The sequence below is a fragment of the Caloenas nicobarica genome, chromosome 3, assembly GCF_036013445.1.
Source record: "Caloenas nicobarica isolate bCalNic1 chromosome 3, bCalNic1.hap1, whole genome shotgun sequence".
NCBI classification, from domain to species: domain Eukaryota; kingdom Metazoa; phylum Chordata; class Aves; order Columbiformes; family Columbidae; genus Caloenas; species Caloenas nicobarica.
In genome coordinates this window covers 109,973,969-109,992,934 of record NC_088247.1, presented here as the reverse complement: position 1 = coordinate 109,992,934, position 18,966 = coordinate 109,973,969, and the positions used below count along the sequence as shown (strand labels likewise).

The following is an 18,966-nucleotide window of genomic DNA, read 5'->3' as shown; positions in this document are numbered from 1 at the left end:
CTCAGGCTGCTGGGGGTCAGCCTCATCTCCTCATCCCTTCCTGGCCAGCCCTGCCCCATGGTGCTGCCACCTGGAGGTGTGGCATGGGGGCACCTGTTTTGTTTCTGTTTTTTTTTTTTACAAGATTCTATTTTTTTTAAATTTATTGTACGGTTACTTTTTGGGATTAATTTTAATAAATTAATGCTGGTACCATTATGGTGGGGCTGTGTGTATTCCTCCATGCCTGAGGACACAGCCCAGCACAGATAGGTGAGAAAAAATGGGGACAGGGTCTAGCTACTGCCACCACTCCGGCAAGCACAGCTGTGTTCTCCCAGCCCAGCCAAGTCCTTGACTACCTGAATGTAGAAAAGGTCTGTCTCCTTTCAGCAGAGGCTGGGCTTGCTGCTGTCTTGATCTCTACAGTCTGGAAGGCAACCTGGGGCTGGACCTGAGAGGTAGGGGGTGTTGTGGGTTCAGCAGAGACGTATTCCAAGACATGAGGCCTCTCCTCCTGGCGCCGGAGATAGCCCTGGTTCAGTAAGTGCAGGACACAGGACAGCACGTCCACACTGTGGCAGAAGAAGCTCAAGAACTGCAGCCCTGAACACAACTGGCCCTTCTGACAGGCATCAATCACCTACAGCAGCAAGGGAGCCCCACACTGCAGTGCAGTGCAGCACCCAGGAGAACTCCCTCTCCTCCTCAAGCCCGCCATACCCTAAACACCAGGTTGTCAATGTGGAGCTGCTTCTCCACCTTGAGGATGCGAGTGATGAGGCAGCAGAGGACATTCCTCTTCCTTTCCAGGGTGCTGACATCAGCCTTTTCTGCCCATAGGTACCTCTGCTGGGGCAGCAGCCTCAGGTGGCAGCCAGAGGCACAGGCCAGGGCTGCCTGGTTCAACTGTAGCACACCTGGAGCCAGCACCCGGCCCAGGGTCAGCCAGGCCCTGAGCTGGGCCCTGAAGGAGCCCCAGGACACACGTCGGGCTGCTGGACCCAGCCCTGGGCCTCCCGCTGCCGCCTTCACAGGTGTCAGCCCCATCCCTGTTCCACACACGTGGCCCCAAACAACAGTGACACCCACCACCCCTGGCCCTGGTCCCCAACCCTGCACACAGACCCGAGACCCACCCACCCATGCTGACACACACCCCACGCACGGCCCCAAGCCCAGCCCCACAAACCACCCCCAGCCCCCAACTTGAAAGACAAACCCGCACCGCAAACACCCACACACCCACCCCAGCCCACTCGCTTCCCCTACAAGCTCAGGTACGCTCACCCCAGTACCCCCAGGGGCGCCCCAGCCCCACACTCACCTCCCGGCGTGCAGCTCCGCACCAGGACGCCCTCGCTGTGGGTCAGCGGTGTCAGAGCGTGGTGCAGCAGCTCAGCCGGGAGCCCGGTGGCCTGCAGCAGGGCCTCCACAGCCACCTCCTGCAGGAGGGTGTGGGAAGGGAATGGCCAGCCAAGCCACAGGCCCTGCCAAACAAGAGGGGCCTCTGCCCCAAACACCCCTGCAGACCCCACCAGAAGGGAGGGCACAACCCTGCTGTGCTCCAGCACCCACCGCCGCGCCAGCTCCTACCTCAGCACTGTTGAAGCACAGCAGGATGTACATCTGCAGGGTGGACACGTGGAGGACGCAGTCTCCAAACTGCAGCTCGGCATGGCCCAGCCATGTCCACTGCAGCCGCCGAGGCTTCGAGCGCTCCCAGCCCAGCTGGCTCTGGCCTGCCAGAGACGGCATCAGCGCCAGGGCTGGGGCCAGCCCTGCTGGGCACCCCCAGCGCTCCCCAGCACTCCTGCTGCTGCTGGCTGAGCTGCTGGGGGGGCCTGGGCCCTGCAAGACCCCCTGCACACCCACAGCGGCCACACTCACTCTGCCTGCAGAAGGCAGCAAACTCATCCAGAGGGGACCTCAGGGCAGCTGAGAAAAACCTCCCAGGTTCATCCATGTAGCAGAATGGGGACACGGGCCAGCAGCGTGGGGACAGGGCCAGCACCTTCACCTCCGGCACATCCGCCACCGAGGCTGTCCCCAGCACCTGGACACAAGGGCAGCTCAGCACAGGCCCCAGGATCACTGTGAGGAACGTGGACAGCCTCCTGCTCTCCCCACCCCACCAGCATGCTCACCTCGTCCAGGCCCGTGTCCAGCTCCAGCAGCCACTTGTCCTGCTCCTGCAGCCGGAAGAGGTAAAACTGCTGCTGGAGCTCCTCTGACTCGGCCAAGTTCCTCAGCATCTCCTGGGGGAAGCGGCTGGGGAAGCACAGCCCAATCTGCTCCATGACAGCTCCTTCCAGCCAAGACGACCCTTGCGCCAGGAGCCGGTCCCCCAGGTAGTGCCTGCCACAGGCCACAGGGTCAGGTCAGGAGCCGGCCCAACCCCTGTGGCCACCAGCCACCCACCAGCAACATGGCCTCAGTCCTCTCTGTGCCAGGCTAGGCAGCACCCGTCTTCCTTCCCTGTCACCAGCAGGGAATGTGCCTCCACAGCCTGGCAGTACCCACGGGCCCTCACAGCCTTTCCCTCCCCACACCAGAGCTGGGGAAAGCAAGCGGGAGCATCACGGCCACTCCAGCCACACCAGGCCAGGCTCAGCCACAGCCCCAGTGCCACCTGCGCCTCCCTCGCCACACCACACCAGCCCTCTGGTGCCGTGGAGACATGGCACCCTCACCGGTAGAAGTGCTCAAAGGTGTGAGCAAGCTCCAGGCCACTGAAGACGACAAAGGGCTCCAGGATCTGCTGCAGCTGCTGCATTGGCCCCACGCTGCCCGCAGCCCCCTGCAGCTCCTGGATCTGCCTGTCCAGGTAGCGGGCAAACTGCTCGCTCACCTGCAGAGGAATAGGGCTGGTACAGAGGGGGCTCAGTGGGGGCCAAGGCCGGGCTGGGGAAATGTCCCTGGGAGGAGCAGCCAGGAAACCCTGGGGCTCTTGGGCAGGGGCCAAGGGTGCGCAGGCACCAGCCCAGGACAGGACACAAGCACCCACAGCTGGGTACCATCCAGGGCGGCCACAGGGCTCGGCTCCATGACCTGACTGTGGGGCTAAGACATCCCCCACCCGCAGCTCACCCAAGGCTGTGGGCCAGGGCAGCCTCCCCAGCCTGTGCCGGGGCTGGTGACACTGGGGCCCGGCACTGGTGCCGCGCTCCCTTGACTCACGTGCAGGGTGGCGAGGAAGGAGAGCTGCAGCAAAGCCCCCCCAAAGCCCTGGCCCAGGGCCAGCATGAAGGCGGCCTGCTGCCCAAAGAGCTCCTCTGTGGCCCCACGCAGGCGCTGGTACAGCCCACAGTATCGTTCCACGAAGTCTGGTGCCTCCCCTGCCACCTCCAGGAACCCCTGCACCTGTGGGAGGCAGCACGAGAGGGGTGAGCCCCACGGTGGGATACGTCTGTGCCCCGCGGGAACCTCCACAGCCCCACCCTTGCTCTGTCGACACCAGCTGCCCGTGTCCCAGCCAGGGGCCAGCTGGAGGCCCCGGTGCTGTCAGGGGCTGCTGAGCACTTGGGGTGAGGAGGGAGCAGAGCCCAAGGGCTGGGCAGGGCCTGCAGGGGCAGGACAGAAGTGCAGCAGCCACCCAGCAGAAATAAGTCGCCCAGCGCTGGACCCGTCTCCCAGCCTGGGCACAAGGGCCAGGCTGACATCTGAGCCCTGCCATGGGGGCAAGTGTGGCAGGGCTGTCCCCATACCCCTCCAGGCCCTGCAGAGGCCAGGTACAGCCCCGCACCCTCCCCACGCTCCCAGGGCACCACCAGGCCCTGCTCCGCACAACACCTGCCCGGCACACAGTCCCACGTGCCCTTTCTGGCCTCACAACTGGCTGTCCAAGCTCTACCTGCTGCTGCACCACGCCACGCCAGCACTGTGAAATGCCCCACAGGCTGCTCGACCCCTCCACCGCTGCCTTCGCAGCCCTGGCTGGCACCTCCTTGTTCTTCCTCTCCTGCCCGCCTGCCAAGAGACAGCCCTGGGCTCAGTGTGGCTCTGTGCACAGGCTCCACACAGCAACCACAGCAGCCTCCCCCTCTCCCCAAGGGGCAGAGGAGATACCGGGGAGGCATGGCTGCTGTGGGGGCACAGCCACCATTCTTCCCCAGCTCAGGAGCCACAGGGCCCTCCCCAGAGCTCCCAGGCAGATCCCCACAGCCACAGCCTGGCACTCGGGACCACTATCCCCCAGCTCCATGGGAGGGCAGCGCCTCACTCACCAGCTGCTCTCGCCTCCTCTGGCTCTGTGCTGCTGGGGTCCACGTGCACCAGGAGCTGGGTCAGGCGCCGCACGCGGGAACCAAAGACAGCACTGCGGCTGGTGGCGCGGCGGGGCAGCTCCACACTCTCCAGGTACTCCCTCAGCAGCCAGGCCAGGGCACTGATGCCATCGGGGTCTGCGAGGCCAACCAGACTCAGAGCGGGGTGCCTCAACCTGGGGCACAGTGTGGATGGGCCCGGGAGAGCACAGGGTACCTGGGCTGGTGATGCTCTGCACCAAGGGGCTCACCAGGGCCTCCCAGCACGTCCTGCCCAAGGCCTGGGCTGCCTCATCGTCAGGCAGGAAGCGGTCGGCAAAGCCCTGCTCGTGCCGCAGAGCCTGGTTCAGCCTGCAACAGCAGCTGGGCAGCACACAGTGGGGGACTGCAAGGTGGCCCTGGCCCTCTGGGACTGCTGCTGGCCAGGAGAAGCCAGAGCCTCTCCCTGTCCAGCTGGGACACCCAGCTGCTCCTCTCCTGGCCCTGCAGTCCCCTTGCGTGCTGCCAGCACCATCCCCCCAGGCCCTGGGACGCCAGGGACATGATGACGTAGTCAGGAGACAACTCACCTGCCAAAGAGCTGCAGTAGTCGTCCCCGGTCCTGGCAGATCTCCTGGCACCAGGCATGAGCCTGAACAGTGTAGGAGAGGAACGTTCGCCAGCACAGCTGCTCCCTGAAGACGGGCCAGAACGTGGGCTTGGGACCCAGCACCTCGATGCCACGCACACGTGTGTCAATGCCGCCCTACGGGAAAGTGTGACCCTTAGCTCCTCCAGCCTGTCCACGACACCCCACGCTGCCAGTTCCTGGCCTCCTGCTCCCCTACCTGCTGGCATCGCTTCACCCGGATCTGGATGACGGGCCAGAAGCGGGTCATGTTCTCCAGCAGGACCACTCTGCTGTCTGAAGGCAGGATGGTCACCTGCATGCAGACAGCGAGCTCTCAGCACGCCAGCCAGCGAGCACCAGCCACCCTGCGTGCTCCCCAGCCACCCCACATTACAGCCATGAGGTGTACCCCCAGCAGCCCTGATGCAGTCAAAGGGCACCCCCGGCAGGGCCCCATTTGTGGCTCACAGCCCCAGCACACCAGCCTGCTGCAGGCTGGGCTGCAGGGCTGCCCCTGCCCAGGTCTCCAGCTCCCATTGCCTACAGCCAGGAGGAGGCTCCCACAGCAGCTCCTGCTGGCCCCACCTCCCTATGGGCACCTCCAGGGCCCCATGGCCAGGACAACACCTTCATGGGGCACAGCAAGGACCAGCCCACTGCTCCCGTGGGGCCCCATGGCCAGAGCAGCCTGTGCTAAACTCACCGCGTTGAGCTCGGTTCTGATGGTGGTTGGGCTGTCACCCCCCAGCACCACGACACGGGCCGGCATGTAGCTGGAGTCCTCGCTGGCCACCAGCATGCTCATCTCCCTGCAGCGCAGCAAACACGCTGCTGCCAAGCTGTCCACACCTCCCTGCCCTGGCCCCTGCCAGCCCCACACACCGCTGCCCACATCCAGTAGCCCCCAGGATGGGGACCACTGGGGCAGGGCTCACACAGAGCCTCCAAAGTCCTCTCCTCCTCGTACAGCTGCTGGCCCTCCTGGCCCCAAGGCCTCCCAGCCCTCCCGGCCCAGCCCCACCTGACCAGCACCCCACACTGCATGTGGACAGTGATGAAGTGGGAGCCGGTGCTGCCGTTTGACTCCCAGTAGGTCTTGGGGTTCCTGTCTGTCAGCTTGCTGGCCCGGTGGGGGTTGGAGGAGACCTGCACCTTCTCCCAACACTTGTCCTCCTTCACCTCCACGCTGGAGCCTGTGGAGAGAGCACATGGAGCCTCCAGCCGCCCGGCCAGCACATACCAGGCACAGGGCTCCAGATCCCACTCCCTGCAGTCAGTCACCTCGGCACAGGTTGCGCAGAAAGACGTCAAAGAAGGGGATGCTGATGGGCTGCTGGCTCCGGCGGTGCTCCTCTATCTGCCCCAGCACCAGCTACGGGATGGGTGAGGCTCTTACCAGGGGCCCTGGGTCCTCCTCCCCTCGCCCACCGCAGGGCTGTGGCAGGCAGGGAGCAGGCGGCTGCCCCTCAGTGCCAGGGACGGCTGGATGCCGCAAGACTCAGAGGCCCAGTGCAGCCAGGCCTTCCCAGGCCCACCTGGATGCAGCCAGCCAAGATGCTGGTTGTCAGCTTCCTGCAGAGGCTGCTGTACTTCTCGCAGTCGGTCACCAGGTCGAGCAGGGCTGGTGCCTGTGACGGGGCTGTGCGGTGCTTGTCCAGGGCTTTGGCCAGAGCCTCACGAGAGCCCGCACGGCACATCACCACGGCGCAGTCCTTGCTGGCACTGGCCAGGCGGTGCAAGAAGCCCACAACCTCCTGCACCACCTGCTGAGTGGCAGCCATGAGTGGCCAGGCTGGCACCAGGAGCCCTCCGGCCCCAGCAGCGGGTGCTGCAGGGCTCCATCCCCCCCACCCCGACACTGCAGCGGGGCCCGCCAGAGCCCAGCCGAGTATGGCACTGGGCACACTGGTCACAAGGATGTGGCCGTGGCCATGGCCAGGATGGCCACTGCCCACCTCTCCCAGTGCGTTGGCCATGACACACTGGGCTGTGGCAGGCAGGGACCTGCTTCACCGACACCGGGCCCAGTCGACACACAGCACAGCCACCAAAGCTGTCCCTGCCTGCCGGGAGTCCCGCAGCCTCCCTACCTCCCCATCGCTGCTGTGCGCACTCAGGGAGAACAAACAGGGCTCCACACACTCGTGCCAAGGCAGCACATCCTCCTGGTAACCCTCCAGGAACTTGTTCAGGATCCTGAGTGACAGAGGGAGCCAACTCAAGCTGGGGCACAGACAGCAGTGCCAGGGGCAGCCCTGCTCCCTACCCCACTGACAAAGCCAGCACTCCACAGGGACTGGGAGCCAAGGCTCCCCAGGCACCTCGGACACCACACCAGCACCCAGGCATCTGCTGCACTGCCCCAGCATGTCCCAAACAGCATCCAGACATGTGGTGCTCTGTCACCACATGGCCCTGTGCCCCAGGACACCCCAACCAGCACCTGCGGATGCGCTGAGGTGCACCTACCCCTGCCCCCACTGAAGAGGAACAGCCCCACCAGCACCAACAAACATGCTGTGTCCCCCAAACATCACCACCAGCACTCGCTGCAGAGGCCCCAGACCCCCCAGATTCCCCAGGACCCACCTGAGGATGCTCAAGCTCATGGCCTTCTCTGTCCCCAGCAGCTTCAAGCTGCGCAGCAGCAACCTGAAGCACCCGTGGTCCTGCAGCAGCTGGGCTGCCTCACCAGAGGGGACGGGGCCTTCGGCACAGAGCTGCCGCTCCAGGACCACCACCACCTCCTTGGACAAGGTGCTGTTGTCCCCCAGGCTGCCCAGCAGTGTCTGCACGTCCCCCAGGCCCAGTGGCACCTCTCTGCCTGCGAGGACAGGGACATACAGGCCTGGCCCAGGCACTCACAGGAGCCATGCCATAGGGTGCTCTGCCCCACAGGCGAGGCAAGCCGTGCCCGCTGCGTCCTGGGGCACGGAAGGGCTGTGGGGGCATGGTACCTGCCATCTCCAGGCGCAGAGGCAGCCGGTGCTCTGCCAAGCGGTTGATGGCACTGAGGGCCAGCATAGCCTGAGGGCAGCCGGTGCTCTGCCTGTCCCACCAGCAGCTCTGCAGCACCGTGTGGAGGTCACAGCTCAACAGCTGCTCTGCCAGGCCCCGGTGGCCATCGATCAGCATGTTCACCACCAGCAACCCATTCTGCACGCCTGAGGAGCCCCTGCAGGGACAGAGCCATGCAGGTGCCTTCCTCTCCCCAGCACGGAGCCTCCCCTGCACCCACAAGCCACCTGCCTGCCTTGCCCGACTCCCAGCACAGAGGGTCCCCCCACCCCCAGCCACTGTCCTTGCTCTGTCCCTACCCTGGCACTCTCTGCATGGTGCTCACGGCAGCAGGGATGGCACTCAGCAGGCTTGCCGAGCCCTCGCTGGAAGCAGAGCCAATGCTGGCAAAGATCTCTCGCATCATCTGCGCATCAGCCTGGTTCAGGGGCAAGATCTTCCCACTGGCACCTCCTGGCTCGCCGGCCACAGCTCCCACCAGCACCTTCAGGGCCTGCAAGGCCCAAGCAACCAGGAGGGCAGTGGGCATCTCCGCCACACCTGGGCAAGCCACTGCCCTGCCTGCCCGCCTCCAGCATACCCTCCGCCACACTCACTGCCAGGCCGGCCTGCTGCACCAGGGCGGAGGAGGCGTGCTGCTGCATGCTGGCCAGCACGGCACACACACCGCCCTCTGTGGCAAATGCCACGCGCCAGTCGTATTTCACCATCAGCATGGCCAGCAGCCGCAGCGTCACCACCACCAGGGCCTTCTCTGCCACCTCAGTGCTCAGCAGCTCCACCACCACCTTCACCAGCTTCTCCCTGCACAGGAAAGGACACCTCAGGAGCAGCTGCCTGGCACTGCTGCTGGCACAACAGCACCCCGGGCTCTGCCAGCCACCTTCTCCCTGCCCACACGGCTCTACCGCAGCTGGGTCAGCCCCAGGAATCAGACTGCCTGGGACAAAAGGATGCAAGATCCACCTCTCTTCTTGCCGAGCACACAGGGACATACCGGCCTTCACACTCCCACTGCCACCTCCCGCACTCCCACCTCCAGCACTGGCCCCCATCCTGCCAACACAGCCCTCCCCAGCCAGCAGGACGGGTGTGCAGCACACCATGGCTCACCCAACACTCCTGGTCCCCAGCCCAGCCTGGACTTTGCCGACTCGCAGCTCGGGCTCAGGCTCCTCCTCCAGGATCTTCATGATATGCTTGAGCCCGGCTAAGCACAGCCCCAGCTCTGAGCTGCTGCTCTGGATCACGTCCACCACGGCTGCCATCTTGGCCAGTGAGCCCCTCTCGCTCGCCTCATCGGAGCTGCCCAGCACTGGCGGGAGGGAGGCAGAGACATGGACGTCAGGGCAGCAGTGACGCCCCAGTAGCTCCCATAGCACTGAGCACCCACAGACCCAGCACCCACAGGCTCCCCCCTCCCCAGGCAACCTCCAGGTGCCGTACCTCCCATGCCCTGCCCAGAGCCTTCCTCCGCCAGGGCAATGAGCCACCTCCAGCTCCATGTGGGTGCCCCAGCACATCGCAGGCCATTACCTCTGATCTGCTCCTCTGGCACCTCTGGGAAGAACAGCCCTTCCCTCTCAAGGAGCTCACTGAACAGCTGGGAATCCGACTTTGCCACCGCAGTGAGCGCTTGGGGTGGCACTGTGGATGTGGAAAGCTCTTCCTTTGCTGCCTTGGCCACTGTGGTTTCAGGGCCATTGCTCCTGCAGCCAGCACCCTCCAAGGACACTGCAGTGCTCACCCTGCCTTCCTGCTCAGCTCTCCTACCAAGGAAGTATTTGGCGTAGATGTGGGATCCACGCAGGTTACGCTGGGTGCTGCCCTGGCACCGCTTCTCCAAGACCTGCAGCACCTTCTGGGCCAGATCCGCAGGTACCGATAGCTGGATCAGGGCTTCTTCATCCACCTTTGACAGCTGGACAGACGAGGCCAAGTTCATCCTCATGCACTCACCACCCCATGCCCCTCGTGACAACCAGTGCCAGAACAGACAGAAAGGCTGCACCACCAGGGGCCTCCAGGACCACTCCCCAGTGCCACCCTCCCCTGGCTGTCCCCAACCCAACCACCACCAGCCCAGACCTCCCACCTGCACTCACCACCCAACCGCAAACAGCAGAATCACCCCATAGGCTTGCCTTGCCTACCCAAACCTCCCTGGACACTGTCCTCTTCCAGGGTCACGGGAGGCGGCATTTTCTCTCATCTCTCCTCACCCCTTTGCTGTGCCCAGCTTCCCACACATCCACCATCCCCCACTTATCCATTTCAGTCCCATTTCTGCCCCATTCAGGCTGTCCCTGCACTGCTCATGCTTGTTGTCTCCTCCTCTGGGATCAGTTGTTTCCCTCATGTTCTCCCTCCCTCCCGTTTGCCCACCGCAGGCTCTGCCCCACACCTGCTCCTCCTGGTCCTGCTGGATGAGACAGGTGATCTCCTTCTGCCCTTGTGCTTCCAGCTTCTTCACGAAGAAGAGCAGCTCCCACCACTCGGCACGGCTCAGGGCCTCTGAAGCCTTGGACGGCTGCTCCCCCAGGTATGGCAGGGAGTACAGCCCCCCAAAGGGCTTGCAGAAAAATGGCTGTGCAACTGCAGGAAAGCAGAGCAAGGAAGGGCACTGTCAGCTCTGCCAACTTCCCCATCCTCTGCTGGACACCCCGTGCTCCTCAGGGAAAGGGCTCATGCAGAACATCTGGGCAGAAGAGATCCCCATTGTCCCAGAGCCTGCTGTGGTAAAGGGAGGTGACAGGAAGGCAGTGAGAGAGTGGGAACGAGCTGGGAGGAGACCCTAGAAGCTGTAGAGATGGGGATGAACATCTTCACTTGAACCTCTTTGGGCTGTAGAACGTTAAAAGCACAAGCTCAAAACGGGCACCTCTAGTTCACTGGTCTCCCAGCCTGTTCCCACAGTGCCTGGAGCAGCCAGGGCAACGCACTGGGACACCCACCACCTGCAGAATCCAGTGTGCAGCTGCAGAAGAGCTGCAAAGAAAAGCTGCAGGCCCAGCTGACAGGCTGCTTACCTCCTGCCAGCTTGTAGTTGTGTGTCAGGGCAGACATCTTTTCCTGGCCCTCATGCTCCTCTTGTCCCACAGGGCCAATGATCTCCACCATGTGCCAGTGAACCCAGTACGTACAGCCCAGGGCTTGCCAGTGCACCTGAATCATAGAATCATAGAATGATTTAGGCTGGAAGGAACCTCTAAGATCATCTAGTTCCAACACCCTTGCCATGGGCAGGAACGTCTTCCACTAGACCAGGTTGCTCAAAGCTCTGTACAACCTGGCCCTGAATACTTCCAGACATTGGGCATCCACAGCTTCTCTGGGCAACCTGTTCCAGTGCCTCACCACTCTCATGGTGAAGAATTTCTTTCTTATAGCTAACATAAATCTACCCTCAATCCATTTATAGCCGTTAGCCCTTGTCCCATCACTACATGCCCTTGTAAAAAGGCCCTCTCCAGCTTTCCTGTAGGCCTGCTTTGGGTACTGAAAGGCTGCAATAAGGTCTCCCCGGAGTATTCTCTTCTCCTGGCTGAACAGCACCAACTTTCTTAGCCTGTCTTCTACTCTAATACTTCTCTAATACAAATATATATGTTTACCAAGAGGCAGCTATCCATTATGATGAACAGTAAATTTATGTATTTATTTATATAATTCCGAGGAGAAGAGCTCAACACACACCAGCTGAGGGAAAGCAAACCCAACCCTGCTGTTCCCACACAAGGCTGTGTGTTTCCAACAGCACAACAGAGCAGAGAGGGCCCGTGACAGCCCCTGCCTCCCAGCAGAGGTACCTGCACTGGTGGCATGCCGTCGTTGCTTTGGCGAAAGTCACCCTCGTCACCTGCGCTGACCTGCTCATAGTCCTCCAGCATCCGCACCCGCATGCCACGCACCAGTGTTGCCTGCATGTATTCCACATAGCTGCTGCGGCTTGGGAAGGCTGAGCGTGTCTTGAAGATGCTGAGGGGCTCTTTTGGTGAGGGAGTGAAGGCTGCTTGAGCAGTGGTGCAGGATGTGGCCCCATGCTGGAAGATGGAACGGGTGGTGCGAGGCTGCAGCTCCTGTCCAGGTAGCGGCTCTGGCTTGTGGCTGTGGTCCCAGCCCATCACGTGCGCCAGCTCCAAGATGAGGTTTGCCATGGCCATGCTGAACTCAAACTCCTGCTTTACTCGGCTCCTCTCCTCAGGGAGCAGGCTGGGCACAGTGCAGTCCTGCTGCTGCCCTCCCTGCTCCACATCACCGCTGAGCTTGTCCAGGAGAGAAGTGACACACAGGTAGCGTTTCACCAGGACAAACAGCAGCTTCCCAGGGATCTGCAACAAGCACAGCTGTCAGACTCCAGCCTGCAGAGTGCCTCCAGCCCCCACATCATCTCCCGGCCCAGAGACATGGCTCTCCTCCTGCCTCCCCACCACCCCCCAGCCTCGAGCCAGGCCCAGATCCTGTGCCAGCTCTCCCTATACCCAGTCCTGCTCAGCTGCCCACTGACAACTGCGCTCCTGCCCAAACAAGGACCCCAGCTCTGGCCACCCACTCTCACTCCTCCTGACCCCTGAAGCCCACAGGCCCCAGGCTGGCAGGGCCTGCTGCTACCTGGGGAATGTGAATCCCCTCAAAGGACATGTGGTGTTCTTCAGAAGATGTTGTCTCAGCAAACAGCTCCAGCAAGGTGTAGCGACTGTCGAAGTCCATGTGCTGCTCAATGCCATCCTGCTGGCTCAGGGACAGCAAGACATAGGCCCAGCTTCCTGCAACAAGAGAAACCCTTCAGGCTCCTAAAGATAACCCTTATCCCCACTTCGTTGAATGAGACAGACTCACAGGCAAGGAACAGCTTCGCTGCTCAGTGTAACCCAGAACCATGTTCTGTCCTTTAACCTGGATTGGCAACATTTTGCTCTACTGAATATCACTGCATTTTTTTCCACCCTTAATGCTGCAAGATTCCCCCGAAGCAGCCACCCCAAATAATTGACTCCAGAATAGGGTTCCAGAGAAGAAAAAAAGTGAAGTTTTAATCCAACTCAGCCTCCCATCTGCCCCACTGCACAGCCTCATGAACTTGGACACTAGGATGGGGAAAGCCAGACCTCTTGTGGGACACACCACCACCAGCACCCTTCCAGGTGTACCCAAGCCTCATCGGGCACTTCCAGGCCACAGCCCATCCTCTCAAACGAGAAGATGGGGTGAGGACCAGTGCTCTACCCACCGAGGCTCTGCTAAGCCCCTCAGCACAAGTCTTCATCGTAAGGGTATGTGGAAGGAGACTGTCTGCTCCTTTAAGTGCGTCTGGTCAAGGACCTTTTCACTGTAAAAAGGGAAGCCATAAACAAGAACACAAAGGATCACAAACCTGACTGACAAACACTAGTAGAAACAGTGAGGAGAAACAAATCTGGTCAGTCACACTAATTGGTAAGGACATTTGGAGTGTGAGAATTATTATTTTTCAGTAAAATTATCTGGCTAAGGACCTTGTCAAATCAGGATGATAAGGAAAGGAAGGGACACAAACACATATAGACATAAAACCTGAAGACATAATCAGAAACAAACCTAGTCAGCTGCATTAATTGATGGACTATGAAGAAACTGCAGGCAAACTGGCACCTTGCAACTGATAAAGATGTAACCCTGGGGGTCCAGGATGTTGGAGGTTGCTTGGTGGAACTGTGTCAACCCATGGGGCACTGTGCCTGGGAAGGAAACTTGCAAGGAACACTGAGGGGTTGCTCAGAAAGGGGTATAAAAGTGGCCAGTTGTGTAAACTACGGCTGGTCAGTGCTCGTCTGAGCCCTGCATCTGATTGCTGCCATTTGTCTTACTTTCTTACATCTTCTCAGTAAATCTTTTTTCTCTCTCTCTATGCCACGTGTGTATGCTGCAAGGACTAAATGCAAGCTACTGGAGAGACCTGCGTGTGCATGAGTGGAAACTGGTGCCAGCAACTGGAGCCTGACTGGGGGTATGTAAGCCATGTGGCCTGTGGTGTTCATGACCAGAGCGACTGAGGGTCTTGGAATCAGCAGTTGGAGGCACCATCGCCCTCTTGATCTGAGGAGGGTCCCACAGACTTTGAGCCTGGAGTGCCAGCTACTGGGGAGACTGGCATAGAGGGGACTGGGTGCCAGTTACTGGAGTCAGACTGGGGGTGTAGGCACCCATGGTCTGTGGTGCCAGCTACTGGACTGAGTAGGAGAGTCCCAGTGCTGGCAACTGGAGAAGGTGTGGTCCTTGGCCATCAGCCACTGGGAAGGGAAACACACATGTCCCAAAAAACAGCTGCTGGGAGGAAGTGAGGAGCTCAGTGCCAGCAGCTGAAGCAGGACTGCAGTGCATGCTCCTGGCAGGGTGAGGACGAGCATCTGTATCTTCCCAGATCCTGCTGTGCACGGGGTGCGCATGTAATTTGTGAGCAAAACTTCACACTAGACAAGCTGACAAGTAAGAGGCCCTGGTCCAGGCCAGGATATGAAGTGGGTAGTGGTCTGTGCTGGAAGTCCAAAGGGACTTGTGAACAGGGACTGCATGAGGGACAAGAGTCTGAGTGCTACCTGTTTGCTAGGGAGCAGCCAGTGCCCTTGCCCCTGGGGTGGGTGATGGGGCTCAGATCCAGACAGGGGTGCTGGGCAGACAGAGGGGTGATGCTGGTACTCAAGGGATCCATGAATGTGTGTGTGCTTGTGAACCTGGAGAGTGCTGTGTGTGCTGGCACAAGTGACTTTCTGTCTCTGCCAGGTGAAGAGGAGGAGGGGACTCAGCTGTCTGTGCTTGTGTTTGTGTGAGTCCCATAGCTATGTGCTGTTGAAGGCAGCACCTTGTCTGTGGCTGTGTGTGTCTGTGTGTCTCTGGGATGGGTGCTCAGCTTTGCTACTGGTTGAACCTGCAAACAGGAAAGTGGCAGCTGCGTCTCTCAGACTGAGGGACCCCAGATCCCCAGGCTGCACTCCAGTGGTTGGGCAAGAGAGGTGCTGGGCCTGCTGGAGGAGACAGCTACCCCTAACATCCCTTAACACTCCTAACGGTTACTCAGCACCCCAGCTCAGGAATCTGTTGGGGAAAAGAGCTCCCAAGTCTCAGAGCACCCCAGACAACTATGACCAAGAAGCCACTTGGAAACTCCAGTCTGATTCTTCCCCTTTTGCCAACAAGCCCCGAGACACACTGCTTCCCAAGCAGCCCACATCTGCAAAAGGACTGGCACCCCTCAGCTGCCCAGCAGCACCTCCTCAGTGGCACTGAGCACTAGCAGCCCTCACCTGCATCATGCGAAGCCAGGGCCCTCAGCATCTTGCCGGCACTGTGGCGGATTTGCTTCTCCTTGTGGCACAGCATCTTCATCAGCAAGTCCAGGGCTCCCGTCTCCTTGAAGGCACCCGCCAGCGAGCCAATGCTGGCATACGCGCTCAGGATGTGGATGGTGTTGAGGATGAAGGACTCGGGGGCCCCGCTCTCGCCCATCTGCCGCCCGGCTCGCCGCACCAGGCTCCTGACATCAGCCTTCATCTCCAGCAACGAGGCTTCATCCAGTGGGACATCTGCAGCAAATGGGCTGGCTGCCTTCTCCTCTTTCACCCACTGCCCTTCCAGCTTCCTCTTGCCCAGCAGCGTCGGGCAGCTGGCACAGACCTCTTCTGCAGACATCCACATGGAGATGTCCTCTGGCTTGGTGTCTGCACAGGAGGCACCGTCGCCTCCCACTGCTCTCTCTTCCAAGCTGACAACACTCCACTGGATCAGGTACTCGGGCTGGCCGTCATGGCCCCGCCGCTGCCGGAGCAGCTCCTGTGGGTAGGCCTGCAGTTTGGGTCCCAGGTGCACAAGCAGGTTGCCATTGTGCCTCTCATTCACCATGGCAGGAAAAGTGCCTGCAGAGACAGAGGGGAAGCAGGAGCTGCGGAGAGGTAGCTGAGGCACAGGCTTTCCTATGGCTATAAATCTATGATCCTGTGGGTCATAGTGCTTGTAAAGTGGCAGTGTAAGAGAAATAAAACGTGTTATTGTACTGGCTGTGCTCAAGGTCAATGCTCTAAGCCTCTAACACAAGAGAGCTAACGAATGAGATGCAGCTCACTTTCTCCTTGGAAAATAGATACATGCAGCAACAAGACAACAGGGCAGGATGTCGCGAGCTTTTAACTGTTGAACAGCCTGCGGGCACAGCAGGAACACTGGCAGCAGTGCTCGAGGAGGGCAGGTCTTCCCAGGAAACTCAGCAGTAAAGCCTGGCTGTGTGCTGACAAAGCCCTCCAAGCAAGGGCTTGTTCTGGAGGGCTCCGCTGCACATCGCCCCGCCGGGACACCTCACACGCCAGCACCAGGCCGTGCCCCGGCTCCCAGGACACTCACGCCGGAGACGGGCTGCAAGGCCCCACAACCACCGGGGAGCGGCCTTGCGAGTGCAGCTCCCGCTGGGGGCAGAGATAAAGCTCCTTCTCAGCGTAGGCCACGCGAGAGCTCCCAGGGCACAAGAAGCGTCCGGCCTTGCCCGGTCCGGCGCGGCCCAGCCCGGCTGCCACAGCCCCTCCCCGGCCTCGTCCGCGGGCCGGGCTGCCTCACCTCGGGGCTCCGGTACCGGGGACTCCCACAGGGCTTCCTAAACAGGAAAGGGCTGGGATCTCCCCAGGACAGCTGCGCTGGAGGCGCGGGCCCAGCCCGGCCCGTCCCCGTCCCGCCGCTCTCCGCCGCAGGACCGGGCCGCTTCTCGCTACCTCCGGCACTACTCCCCGGTGGGCGGGCGGGCGCGCATGCGCAGGAGCCCGTCCGAACGGGAGCCGCGCGGGGCCAAACGCGGCCCGGGAGGGGGCGCGCGGGACCCGGGACAGCGGGGGCTGGGGCAGTTCAGGACCAGGGGAGCCGCACGGGGCTGGGGGCACTGGGAGAGCTGAAGGCACTGGGAGAGCTGGGGGCTGCGTGAGGCGTGGCGGTGGCTTGGGGGACAGCGGGCTTGGCCAGTGTGGGACAGGAAGTGCAGGGGAGCCGGTGGCAGAAGGGGCTGGGGGTCAGCAAGGGCATTACCGAGGCTGGGAGGTGCTGAACTCTGTGCTCCCCAGCTACACAGCAGGTCACTCTGGCTGGCAGCCCCCTTCCTGCCTTACCACAGGGCTGCCCACTTGCCTCCAATGCTCCACAAGCTGAGGTCAGGGACAGAGCTCAGCTGTCCCAGTCAGGCTTGGCTCAATTGTACAGAGCTCTGTTTGACCCTATCAGGACACCCATCCCCTCCAAACTAAAGCCAAGGCAGCCCAGAGCCCTGCAATCATCTCTCCTAGCAGCCAGAGTCCCACCAGGGGCTGAACACAGCCAAATACATCTCACAGGTAAAGCACCCCGAGGCCCCATACAGAGAAGGCAGCAGCAACATGACAGCAGTGGCATGGAGTATGCTTTATTGACCCTCAGCATCACTCTTGTGCTGTAACCCGTGGCAGATTGACGTAGCTCTTCATGGGTGGGAGAGGCTTGATCTTGCGCCCAGCCCAGCCACCCTTGCGATGCCACAAGCCTGTGTGCGGGCGCTTGCCCAGCCAGCGGTTCCGGCCCGCCTTCCCGATCACCCGCTTGTTGTGGTCGACATTGGACACACGGCCCACCGTGGCCACACAAGTGTCCAGCACCTAGGGTACAAAGAAGAGCTGCAGGCCTCCTTGGGGATGCATGGCCATGTGCTCTGTCAGCCAGGTCAGGGACAGCATGGCTTCTCTACCTGCATATGCCTCTTGGAGGGCAGCTGCACGATGGCAGTCCCATTCACTTTCCTCAGCAGCACCCCACAAGTCCCTGCAGCAGACAAGGGCAGAGTCAGCAGCTGCCCCAAGCAGCAGGACAAAGTATCCCTCCCTGTGATGAGCACACCCCCATGCTGGGAACTCCCCAAAGCCCCCACCATTGCCCTTCGTGCAGCACTTCTTCCTGAAGACAAGACTCCAAGGCATCACCAGGAAGCAATGGGACAGAAGTGCCACCCCCTCTGTGGAGGGCTGTTTTACATCTTCATGCAGGGAGACAAGAGGACAGCAACTCCCTGTCACTGGCCACTCAGAGCTGTGCTTCCTTGCCCTCCTCTCCATCTGCGCTAAGCCAAACCTGGCTACAGATGGTGGATCCCCTACCCAGAAACTCACCAGCTGCCCGGATGTACTGTGCTCCCTTCCCAGGGTGGCTCTCCAGGTTGCAGATCAGTGTGCCCACAGGCAGAGCCCCCAGTGGATAGGCATCCCCTTCATTGGCTGACACTGGAAGACAGAGGCTGATAATCTGGGCAGGGAGCAGCCAACGAGCCCCTGGCAGGGTCGTCAGGGTCGCCCCTTGCCCCTGCATGCACCTGCCATCCTGCCGATGTGAGAGGAGTTCTTGATGATGTCCCCTGGCTGCATGTTCTCCGTGGCAATGATCCAGCGCTTACGGTTGCCACCGGCCACCAGGGCAATGTCAGCTGACCTGCACAGGGAACCCAGGGTGGGCAGGGCTCACCTCGGGGACAACCGCGGGGCCCGGGGCCGAGCCTGCACCCCCCACTTGCCTGCAAGGGTCGTATCGGACACTGATGACCTTCTCAGAGAAAGGCTCCTGCGGGGCCCCCTCCTCGTAGCGCAGCCGCTGGAAGTCGATCATACGGTACCGCCGCTTGTGTCCCCCGCCGATCCCCCGTACCCGGATGCGGCCTGCGGGACAGGGGAGCGGCTGCAGGCAGGTGCACACCCATCCTGCCGGCCCCAGGCGCCCGCCGCGGAGCCCTGCCCGCTCCCGGTCACTCGCCTACCTGTGTGGTCGCGGCCGCCCGTCTTCTTCATGCCCACGGGCCGCACCGTGTACTTCACCCGGCACTTCCACATGGGGTCGATGGTGCAGCGCGGCGCCGAGCCGCTTAGCCCGCGGCGGACAGCCGCCAGCGCCCCCGCCGGCAGGCAGGGCGGGGGGCCGGGCGGGGGGGCAAGAGGCAGGGCAGGGAGCCGGGCGCGACGCGGCGCGGCGGACAGCAGGAGCGCCCCGAAGGCTCGGCACAACCCCGCCGCCATCACCCCCGCCGCCATCGCGCCTGCGCCGCGGGGCGGGGACTCCGGCGGAAGGGGC

General features: G+C 61.6%; 3 protein-coding genes across 7 annotated transcripts in view; 1 reads left to right on the top strand and 2 right to left on the bottom strand.

The window, feature by feature from the left end:
* The window catches only part of PTK7 (protein tyrosine kinase 7 (inactive)), a 99,908-nt gene that overhangs the window by 4,073 nt on the left and 76,869 nt on the right, over positions 1 to 18,966 (top strand). The window lies entirely within an intron of this gene.
* Positions 45 to 16,607, bottom strand: LOC135986698 (cullin-9-like). Of its 5 annotated transcripts, none has more exons than XM_065630996.1 (30): positions 16,453 to 16,607; positions 15,153 to 15,761; positions 12,484 to 12,638; positions 11,682 to 12,203; positions 10,902 to 11,037; positions 10,277 to 10,467; positions 9,409 to 9,793; positions 8,986 to 9,187; positions 8,469 to 8,676; positions 8,172 to 8,365; positions 7,812 to 8,029; positions 7,444 to 7,678; positions 6,945 to 7,050; positions 6,390 to 6,620; positions 6,136 to 6,226; positions 5,876 to 6,047; positions 5,558 to 5,663; positions 5,072 to 5,167; positions 4,814 to 4,989; positions 4,462 to 4,607; positions 4,206 to 4,382; positions 3,833 to 3,948; positions 3,160 to 3,342; positions 2,673 to 2,830; positions 2,127 to 2,337; positions 1,870 to 2,035; positions 1,576 to 1,721; positions 1,307 to 1,424; positions 703 to 899; positions 45 to 622 (listed from the first exon to the last, which is right to left on the bottom strand). In XM_065630996.1, exons 2-30 carry the CDS (start codon positions 15,745 to 15,747, stop codon positions 338 to 340), a joined length of 5,922 nt encoding a protein of 1,973 aa, XP_065487068.1. In that variant the 5' UTR covers positions 15,748 to 15,761; positions 16,453 to 16,607; the 3' UTR covers positions 45 to 337. The 5 variants fall into 5 exon arrangements, 4 of the variants coding, with proteins under 4 accessions (XP_065487068.1, XP_065487070.1, XP_065487069.1 ...); XM_065630998.1 differs by having other exon boundaries at positions 4,462 to 4,595; XM_065630997.1 differs by having other exon boundaries at positions 6,390 to 6,617.
* MRPL2 (mitochondrial ribosomal protein L2) lies at positions 17,262 to 18,926 on the bottom strand. Its single transcript, XM_065632101.1, has 6 exons — positions 18,656 to 18,926; positions 18,416 to 18,557; positions 18,218 to 18,333; positions 18,018 to 18,128; positions 17,600 to 17,673; positions 17,262 to 17,510 (listed from the first exon to the last, which is right to left on the bottom strand). Exons 1-6 carry the CDS (start codon positions 18,924 to 18,926, stop codon positions 17,298 to 17,300), a joined length of 927 nt encoding a protein of 308 aa, XP_065488173.1. The 3' UTR covers positions 17,262 to 17,297.

Coding starts and splice junctions, on each gene's coding strand:
- LOC135986698 (XM_065630996.1), bottom strand. CDS start 15,747: ATGGTGAATGAGAGGCACAATGGCAACCTGCTTGTGCACCTGGGACCC. Junction 7,679..7,811: donor TCTGCGCCTGGAGATGGCAG/GTACCATGCCCC, acceptor CTGTCCTCGCAG/GCAGAGAGGTGCCACTGGGC. Junction 1,425..1,575: donor TGTGCTTCAACAGTGCTGAG/GTAGGAGCTGGC, acceptor ACCCTCCTGCAG/GAGGTGGCTGTGGAGGCCCT.
- MRPL2 (XM_065632101.1), bottom strand. CDS start 18,926: ATGGCGGCGGGGGTGATGGCGGCGGGGTTGTGCCGAGCCTTCGGGGCG. Junction 18,558..18,655: donor GGGCGGCCGCGACCACACAG/GTAGGCGAGTGA, acceptor CCTGTCCCGCAG/GCCGCATCCGGGTACGGGGG. Junction 18,129..18,217: donor TCACATCGGCAGGATGGCAG/GTGCATGCAGGG, acceptor TCTGTCTTCCAG/TGTCAGCCAATGAAGGGGAT.